We start from the raw sequence: 10,263 nt of genomic DNA on the forward strand, positions 1-10,263 counted from the left end.
TACCCCTGGGGTGGCTTCTCATGTTTGTTTAAAGTGGACTTCTGTTGTTCTGTGCCCCCAATAGAAGACATTTAAATAATTTTGGAAATTCCCTCAGTACGCAGCATAAGGGAACTGTTTAAAAAGTCATGTTGTGGAAAGATGCTTTATGACGTTGGAAAATATTTAGTGAAAATGCTAGATAATGTTTATCAGTCGTATGTTATGTGTCAGACACCTATATTAACACATTTAATCTTAAAAAATTATATGAGATAAATACCATTATTTTCCTAAGTTCACGTAGTAGTAGTGGCAATACTGTCTCTGTATCATGTATTATAATCTGCTTTTAAGCTAATAAAACCGTATGCATAAGGTAATGATCTCAGTTTTCCTTAAAAAATTATTCGCACATCTACATGTGTGTTTATCCATCCCTATTCAGATGGCAAAACCATAGCTGATTTTGGTGATTTTTATTTTCTTCTTTGTGTTTTCCAGTTTTACTATAATGTAGATGGATAACTTTTACAATAATAGAGAAAAAAAGTAGATTTCTATAGCAGTAGATATATTTAAACAAAGTAGGAGGAGAAATGGATTTCAAAACAGAGTAATTGTCCACCATTCTCTGTTATGTACCTTTATGTTTTCCATCACTGGGAGAAATTAAGAACAGAGTGCTGTCACTTAGGCAGAGGAGAATTGTTTTGTTTAGTTATTGGACACATGCTTTCAGGTGATTTGCTCAAGGGCAGGGTAAATTTGATCTAAGGAAATAGTGAGGCTCAATTTAAGAAGGTTTTCTCCCCCATTAAAGTATTTGGGGTGATATAATCAAGCACTTACTCTCTTTTTACTTGATTGAGAGCTCCTTTGCTTGCCTGAGGATCTCTGGATTTCATCTGTGTCTGTGCCTGGGCCCCCTTGTCAGCCTCTCCCTGCATTGTGACCATCTGTTGTTTTACTAATTGAAGCAGCTAAGATCACTAAAATACTTCCGTTGCACAAGGCCTTCCCCCGAACCCCCAGTGGAGGGGTGCTCTTTCTTCTTTGCCTCCCTTGTCCCCATCAATAATTTGTCCGTACAGCAGCAGCTTGGGCAAGTCACTGCCGCACCTGTTTGCTTTCCTTTTTCTTCCTACTAGAAAGGGTTCTGCTAGAGGCAGGGGATGTGCTTGCCTGTCTGACAGGCTCGACACTTCCTGTCCTGTGAGTTATCACACAGTTACCATCTAAGGTGTAGTAGCGTTAAGTCCACACCTAGAACAAAGAAGTCAAAGGTCAGGGTATAGGACTCAAGAAAAAATAGATTGGGTAAAGGTCAAGAAGGACAATCTTGAGAGCTTTATGGAAAAGCAAAGAGGACATTTCCAAAGGATTAAAAATTTGTGTCTAATGCTTTTATAGCCATAAGAGTGATCTGGGGAAATGAACATGTTGACTACTGGAGAAAGATTCTAATGAACTTTCAAGAAGGAAATTAAATACAGAAGATTATGCTGTTTTCATCCACATGTGGATGAGTTGTACTCACACATTGTTGTCTGCAATTTCTAGAGTAGCCTATTTGGTTAAGGAAACTGGCCACTTCCTTTTAACTCATTTGCCTAGAAAAAATATACTTATTTTTTGTATCTGTCCTTCAAACAGCATCCTGGTGGGGAAGAGGTGTTAAGGGAACAAGCTGGAGGGGATGCTACTGAGAATTTTGAGGATGTGGGACATTCTACAGATGCTAGAGAATTGTCCAAAACGTTCATCATTGGGGAACTTCATCCGGTACGTATCTTATGGGAGGCGTTTACTTCTCTTTAAGGCTGTGGGTTGACCTTGCTAAAACTGTAGACTTGCATATTATGAAATTGAAGAAGTAAAGCAAAAACAATTCCTCCTGATTATATAACACCATTCTTTTCATAAACAAATTGACCAGAAATTTCTTTGTATTTCCCTGGTTGCAGTTTTCACTGGCACTTAGAGTCAGGACCCTCTAACCCAAGGCCATGGCTAGGGGACAGTGCCTCTCAGACTATGGAGTATTACAGAGCAACATATTTTAGAAGGTGGGGGTCATTGACCCAGCATGGTTTCTTTTTTCTTTTTTTTTTCTTTTTTGACTGAAATATTTCTTAAACTCCCTTTTACTGTCATAGTTTGAGGATATTTCAATTCTAAAAAAAAATGATTAAAAAAATTCAAACCACCTCTGTTAAATGAATAAACTCTGTCTCCTGTAAAACTCACACATTCTCCTCACTTGACCCCAGATCTTTGAGAACGTCACCTTTGGTGCCAATCCCTGGACTGGTTTTGGGAAGATGCTGCCTAATTTAGCTTTTATATAAACCTGGGGCTGTGATATGAATTTAGGCCCTTCTGTGGCAATTTTGAATGACCATATGAAACTTTGCCTATCTGTCAACTGAAGTTACCTGGAATGTAGCTGAATACCTGGGAAGAGGTGGTGGAGTTCTCCAAGCAGATAGTGGATCCTACGCCGTGCGTGCAGCTGTTCTTGCCTCTAGAGCACCCGGGCCTCTCAGCACAGTTACACGGTCTCCTCTCTGCTTCCCAGCTCATGCTGCTGTACCGGGAGCCAGCCAGAGGGGGTGGAGGCACTGTTAGAAGCGGGCTAATATAGGTGTGTGGCCTCAGGCCAAGTATGCAATCTGAGAAAAAAAAAACCCATATGAAAAGTTTTGTTATTATTATAATAAAAATCACATGTAATTGCCAAATAACTTGCCAATAATTTTAATCTTGTCATTTATTATAAGATATTTGGCAAATGTAAATCAATAAGTGCATCATATAAAATTTTAATCAAATAAGCTTCTGCGTACCAATTACCAAGCTAAGAAATTTAACATTGCCAAAAAAAAAAAAGAAAGAAAAAGAAAGGTTTTGTTGATTGATGTTTCTTGCAATGACCATGATTGACGGAAAGCTTAAAGGCTCCTTATGGAAGGCCTGAAAATTAGGAAATCTCTTTTAGAGCAATTTCCATTGAATGGGGAGGTGGGTTTTTTTTTTTTTGTTTATTTGGTGGTAGGAGGGGGTACTCTGAAAGAATGAGCTTCACTTACCTGGAGAGTTTATTCACCCACATATTTTCATCTTCTTCGTACTTCATCGAAGTGAGGTGGTTTTATGGTAACCAGAGAGGCTTTCCCTCAAAATGTTTGATTCTATCCTAATTCTTTCCTTTGCAAACTTGTGGGTGTGGAGAAGGTGGGTTTTCAGGCTGTGACTATAGCATTTCTGCCTCATCTGCCTACGGGGATCCCCTGTGGTCACCTCTAGGTGACCCTTAATTTGGACTACTCAACCAGAGGTTTAAGAAAATTACAACCCTGCCGTTGGGAGATCGCAGGAATTCACTGAGGATATCACAGAAAATTACACACGCACACACACGTACACAGGTATATACACATACATACACTCATTTCAGAGGATAGCAAGGGGAAAATCTAATTAGGTCTCAGCTGCCCCCTGAATTGAAGATCAAAATCCAAGTCTAATAAATGTATATGCACATGAACATATAAATATGATTATCATGGATGATGTTCTAAACTTTGGGACTGTGGTTGAAAATTAATCATTTAATCAGCTATTAATTTTTGCAGTGAAGTCAGATGGGTCAAACTTTGTAATTAACAACCTAGATTGATGAACCTAAAAGTGCTAATTACTGAATAGTAATGTTTTTTAAAAAATCTCAATAAAAGTGGCTGTTTTGGACATGGTACTTTTGTAAATGTTCTTTCATTCTGTAATGTACCTTCTTTTTTTTTTTTTTTTTTAATTGCAGGATGACAGAGCAAAGATAGCCAAGCCTTCGGTAAGTGTGTCTTCTCCAGTGTCTTCAGTGACCGTTCCTATCTTCACTGTATTTCATGCCTGTGAAACTGGAGGATGAAAGTCTTTTAGCTATTTGAATGAGGCCAGCATAGGTCTCTCTAGGTTAGATGAGTATGTAACGTGTTGGCTCAGCAGAATACTTTGTGTAGAGACCAGTCATTGTGTTTCATTAGGACAGCTTGTGTGTTCTCTTTGTAAGACTCTCAATACATCATTTTTTCATCATAATTATCAGTGGATACCTCTTGAAGAGCTACTTTTATAAGTAGCCCTGTGCTTCTGATCTGAAAGATTTGACATGAGGCTTATTTTCAGAGAACTTAAAATCTGAACACAGGTCTTAATACTTGAACCTTGGAGGACACTACCCATGTCTTCTTCATCTCCGTGTCCCTGGGACATAGTAGGTGTTAAATAAGTATTTGTTGGATGAATTTAATGTGACTCAAATAATAACTTTTTGATGCATTTTTCCTTCGGAAAGGAAAATATATTCTAGGGGATATTAATTTTATGCCCTGGTTCACTAGCCCTCCTTCTCTCTGAGCTGGTCTTCTCACTTATGTTTGAAGATAAATACATTGTAAGAATTGATGACAACAATCAGAGTCCCTGACAAGTATAAGCAGACAGAATAGTTGTTGGCCTGTAATTAAAGGACCATGGAGGCACGTTTTGCTTAAACCACAGAAAGAATAATTTTTCCATTTTGGTTTATGTCCTTGCTTTTATTAGAGCCCAAAAGTGAGACTCCTCAGGGCTTGTACGAAGAACTGGTGAACTCATTTACTAGCTGCTGTTGACAAGACATTGTCTTTAATCTACAACAAAACCAAAGCAGTAACTCCAGTAGAGCATAAAGGCTGTGTTTACCTTCATACCCCAGATGGTACAATATAAGTCTTGATAATGCTATTTCCTACAAAGCAATTTCATTTATATTCTCTCCTTTCCCTATTCAGAAAGTTCAGTGTTGGTGATCTGAGTACTTTGGGAAGATAACAAATGGACTTCAGAATTTGAGTTGCCTCTGTAACAGTTGCTGAGTCCTTGCTGTTGGGTCATCCAACATTAGCACTTTTGTTGAGGCTACTTTCGGGGTAACTGAAATCCTGTGATGCGTGTAGTTTTTGCTTTTTCTCCACAGTCAGGTCCAGGAAAAAGTGTATATTTTTTTCCTGTTAGGTGTTCAGTATGTTAATAATCTTGGTGCAAATCATTCAGCTATAATAAAACCAGAGTTTGATAAGGCTCGTTACATTAACTTAGATTTCATTTAGGTCCCGTCGTATCCCAAACAGCGATGCCTACAAACAGAAATTAGGGCTGAGGTCTCTTACCATACTGCTGTATTTCGCAAAGACAGACTCTTTCCTCTTTTAGAACATATGTGACTTTGTTTATATCAGCAGAAGTAGGGCAAGAACTGGCTGCCTTTTTTAGGGGACATAAGCAAATACAGTGAAAAAAATACATAACCACTTTTTTGGATTTTTCTTTCTTATGCTTCTAGTTTGCCAGAAGAGAGTGTCCATAGGTATTTCTTTTGGTGTGTGTGTCTCTGTATAACCATCTGTCTATCTCCAGGCTGATAAATGTAAGCTGTGGTCTGAATTTTTTCAATGTTGCTGCTTAAAATATCTAGTTAAATTGTGAAATAAGATGCAACAAAGATTATTAGCTTGACCCTGCCCAAAGGAAAACATGATGTTTAGTTGCCAGGATTAAGATATTTGTAGACGTAGAAATGATGCGTTTTTAAACAAATTTGTATCTGTTGAATTTGCTTACATGGAGGGGATATCAGTAGTATCAATACCTTTTGTTGGTTGTGGTTTTCAAATCGTTGCTGTTTAAGTGACTTTATTTGCGTCTCATGATACCCCTGTGGGGATCCATAGACCTTCCAGGAAGGTAAAAACAGTGAAGCTCAGATCTTGCTGCAAGCTTTGACCTCGTTCGAGGTCACACTGCAGAACCATGGCTAGCACCCATCTCAGGTTTGGCCAGTGCAGTCTCAAGCTTGTTCTGTAGGCTCTGTACTCCAAAGCATCAGTGTCCCTGATATTTTTAGGAAAGCCTTCCAATTAAGGAATAGGCTAAAGTAGAGGTATGTATATATGAGATGATTTTGATTTGCAAAAACTTGATGCACTTTGCATGATTATATACATAGCTTCTCATGTACTGATGGAATTATTAATCTTTCCTATGTGAAATTGAACCCCCTCAAGGTCATGGAGTGAACAGGTGGCAGAGCCTGTAATAAAAACCATAGTCTTTTCTGCCTGTTGCTGTTGACATATTTGTTAGTTACACACGGAAGCCCAGCTTAGGCCCCTCAGACCCTTGGACGGGCCAGACAGTTTGTTTGCTTTTTCATCAGTGTGGTAAGTGGTAATTCAAACTTGCTTTAACTGTCAGGCACCTCTGGGTTAAGAGCATAACAGATAATAAACACACAGAAACGTATATAATCTTTTAAAGTACAGCTCTTTAGAAGATCATTGTTGTTGCTGGCGGTGACAGTGCCCTAACAGTTTTAGCATTAAGGCTCAGGGCAGTGATGAAGGAGGAGGAAGGCTAGGCCAGCCTGGTTTCCATAGAGTTGTCAGCATGTTTGGTGAAATGCACGTGCTTGGTATAACAAAATAACAGATCTGTGTTTGTGTTCTGTTTACTATTCTGGGCTTAACTTTCTGTTGTGACAATAATATTTTACTTTCAGTGAACTGTTGTGCTCCAGTTTCAGAACTTATTATGTCTTCTAACAGCTGAATAATCATTTTGCATAGTCCAGCGACTTCTGGTAACCCTTGTTAATTTTATTCATATACGCAAAATTTGAAAAATAATCTTGCAGTAGTTATGAATACTTTCTGTAGTCGCTAAGATTTAACATTGCTTAAAAAGATAATAAATGTGTGAAGTTTTCTTTTTAAATGACTTGTTTTTTTCCCCCCACTGTGTCAGGAATCTTAAAGGCCATGTTTCCAGGTTTGTGGGTCTCGTAACTGATTTGCTTGCTTTTCCCTAACAGTTTTCTGCCTTTTCGTGGGGTTTCTCTGATGTGCTGCCTCGCTGTGTGGCTTTGCCTCACTACGGAGTGTGGCTGGTTTTGCTAAATGCTTATCTTGTGCTTTGGGAAACTGCAGAGATGAACTCTCAGATGAAGCTACCTTACTTACGGCTCCCTTCCTTTAAGGCACTAATACTTTCGCTGGTGTGAAATTTCTAAAGAATGCTTCTTAGTTTTCAAGCCCAGAAAGGTTTATTTTTCCTTAGGCCTTAGTTATTCATGTTTGGGGACGTATGTCTTTTTCTAGAGCCAAAATTAGTTCACTGTCATGGTACTGACAGAACTTCTCTCAGAAAGTTCTGGAAGGCAAACTAGGCCAACTGTGAAAGACCCCAGCACACACACAGGGTGTCCTTATTTGGAGGTTTCTTGGCTGGTGACTCTGTGGGGTCAGTTCCTGAGGCCTCCACTTTTTAGAGCTGTCTTGTCAGAGTCAGAGAAGGCCAGGAAAGGTGGTGGTCCAGAGTGTGAGAATTTAAATGACCGTTCTTATTTTTCTGTTTTTGGTTGACATGTCTTTTAATACAATTTGGGTACACTTTTACTTCATATAAAATTTGAGTGAAATAACTGATTTTATTGAAGGTTTCATTCATGCTTTTAAAGAATTAAACTTTTCTTCCTGAAGCTAGTGGTGGGGTTATGTGTCTGTGTACGTAATACCGGTTTTCAGTTCCTACATTATTCACATGTGTATGGTGTAGAGCATATTTTTTGTAGCCTTTTTTAACATTTTTTCAAATTATCTAGGTTATGTTTGTAAGTAATTTAAATACAGATGATTCTTAAATTTTTTTTCTTCTAAAAAATGGTGAAATTAGGCATTTTAGGGAAAAGAGGTTTGTGATATAGTTTTCCCTTTCAATGTGTTTTGAAGAATGTACTGAATATTGTGATCTTCTTTTAAAAGAAGTTCTCAGTCAATTCAGTAAATGTGCAGCTGTTCCCTTTATGTTCATTTTTTCTCTTGTGTTTCAGGAAACTCTCATTACTACTGTTGATTCTAATTCCAGGTACGTCGTAGTTTTCCCTTAAAGTAACTGCGATCAGAAGGCCAGTCAAGTCAGGGTGGGCATAGGGCTCCTCCCCCACCTGAGGCTCAGGCTCCCACTGTGCCCCCTCTCAGTGGACAGCGCAGGGTCATCTCCACTTGGTGCCCAGATGACTCAGGACATCCCCTCCTCAACTGTCAGAGAGCTCGGACTCCAGACACTCTTCAGAACAACCCCACATCTCGCCCTCCAGCTGCACCTACCCTATAGAACAGGCAGAACAAATGGGGTTTCCTTTTCTCCAGGGTAGCCCTGTGGCCTGCACGATCTTTTACTGTCCGGGAAAACATCCTTTCTCATTCAATGTATGGTCCGTTTCTTTATTGTAGTGATTGTATCTCCCTAAGCACTGGCTCAGTGTTCCTCCAGGTGTAGCATGAATCACTTGTTGTAGGGACTGGATTTCTGTGTCACAGGCCAAGATCCTCTTAACCTTTGTGGCAGCTCTAGCATATCGAATACATAATCGGCAGATAGCTCTCTGGTAGATAGAGATATTTGGTCCCAAGCTCAAAACCACACATTTATGCCTATTTTACTCCACCCTGTCAAATATAACCTCCCCAGTGTGTTGCTGTTCTGGTACATTCCCTGCCTTCAGGCAGTAGTCCTTCACCGTATTTCACTGACAGGTCAGTTTCCTTCTAAATGAAAACTGAAAACCCCACCAAGATGAAAGTTACATTTGTCATCCTTTTGCAGTTTAAATCTTTTTATGGAACACAATCTTTGTACGGGTTGATGTGTGAAGAGTATTAAAGGATAGAAAGTTTATGACAGAAAATATATGTCTTTATAGGCATTATCTGGCTTAATTCACATTCTGCAGCCTGTATATTTTGTTTTCTAAGAAACTGTAGGTTCGTATCTAAATTGAAGATCATTCTAGTTTTGTCCCTGGTTTGATCTGTAATCTGTTGTTTATAGTTGATCAAAAATTCTATGCACCGGGACTGAAACAATGTGTAAGTTAGGGGTTTTTCTGAGTTTACATCTATGGACCACAGATTAAGTAGTTTGGGCATGCTGTTTCTTAATGTGTTAAATCTACTGTGCATGGGCAGAGATTAGATTTTCAAAACAGAATGACGGAACATAGAGCTGTGGTGCTCGTAGCAACCTTAGTAACCCTACGGCTCAAACTCCTTAACTTCACAGTCCGGGGGATGTGCTTTTCTCTTGGTTACAGAGCTTGCTGATGGCTCTCCCAAAATGAGAACCTTGCTTTTCTTGTCTCAGTTTAGTGCTATTTTAAATTCTTCATGTATGTAAGTAGAATAAAACCTGTAAGGAATATTTGCTTTTTGAACTTGTGATACGTAACCCAGAGTTGATGTCCTTAGATAAGTCACTAGTCATTGGTAGCATCTGTTGGGGGAGTGATTCATAGCTCTTTGTGTAAGTTTCTAGAAACAGCTTTGAGTGGAATGGGGAGGGGTCATTAATTCTCTTACAAAGCTAGAGCAGTTGCTGGTATACTAGGGCATGTGTTGCACTCATGTTGCTGTTAGCAACGCAGTTGACATTTCATCCAGGCAGGTTACAGAGATAATAAAAACATGCTACAGTGATTTTCACGGTGATTAAAAGGAGCAAAGGTTTTGAGTCCTGTGCGTTGAGCATCCTACAAGCATCATTGCCGTTTCTTTCCAGCTGGTGGACCAACTGGGTGATCCCCGCCATCTCAGCACTGGTGGTAGCCCTGATGTATCACCTCTACACCGCAGAAGATTGAACACATTCTCAGAAGCCAAGGAAGGAAAAGACTGCTTTGGACCAGGGAGAAAGAAGCCAATGTTAACTGCTTCAACTGACAGAAACCTTCACCCGAAAAATAATTTTAATACACCTGTTTCCCTTTTCTCCTACTTTGAACCAAACCAAAAAGAACTCTTCTGTTCTTTCTACTCCTGAACTCTTAGAACGTGCCTTTTGTTCATCATCTTTTTTTGGTGTTCCATCACTACATAATTTACTTATTGTAGGCATGATCTTTTAAAAATATATCTGGCTTTTAAAATACACCACCACGTTTGCCTGTCTATTTGCTATATAACTGTCTTTAACATTTAGAATCTGATTATTTAGCAGAGTCATTTAATGTGCTAATCATTCAGACTCAAGTAGTCTATATGACGTGAGATGGCCAACGTCCTTCGTCCCTCCTTGTGCTGCCTCCTGTCTCCCTGAACAACCCGTACTGCCTGCTCCAGCATGGTTTCCTTTCCCAGGGAATAAGAAAAGCTCAGAATTGAAAGATTTCTAACTGTTCTACTTGAA

The 10,263-nt window shown here is 39.2% G+C and overlaps 1 protein-coding gene across 3 annotated transcripts in view; it reads left to right on the forward strand.

The window, feature by feature from the left end:
• The window catches only part of LOC103658413 (cytochrome b5), a 36,886-nt gene extending 26,879 nt beyond the window's left edge, over positions 1-10,007 (forward strand). The window contains exons 2-6 of one of the 3 annotated variants that reach the window (XR_567154.2): positions 1,636-1,764; positions 3,803-3,832; positions 6,826-6,849; positions 7,910-7,944; positions 9,637-9,747. Coding sequence is in view for 2 of the 3 variants with exons in the window: in XM_008685894.2 (XP_008684116.1) it covers positions 1,636-1,764; positions 3,803-3,832; positions 9,637-9,897 (420 nt within the window). In the remaining variant the exon portion in view is untranslated. Of the gene's footprint in view, positions 1-1,635; positions 1,765-3,802; positions 3,833-6,825; positions 6,850-7,909; positions 7,945-9,636 lie in introns of all 3 variants that reach the window. The other 2 variants (XM_008685895.2, XM_008685894.2) reach the window with 2 other exon arrangements.
• The last annotated feature ends 256 nt before the right edge of the window (positions 10,008-10,263 follow it).

Source organism: Ursus maritimus, unplaced genomic scaffold, assembly GCF_017311325.1.
Source record: "Ursus maritimus isolate PB19 unplaced genomic scaffold, ASM1731132v1 scaffold_18, whole genome shotgun sequence".
NCBI classification, from domain to species: Eukaryota; Metazoa; Chordata; class Mammalia; order Carnivora; family Ursidae; genus Ursus; species Ursus maritimus.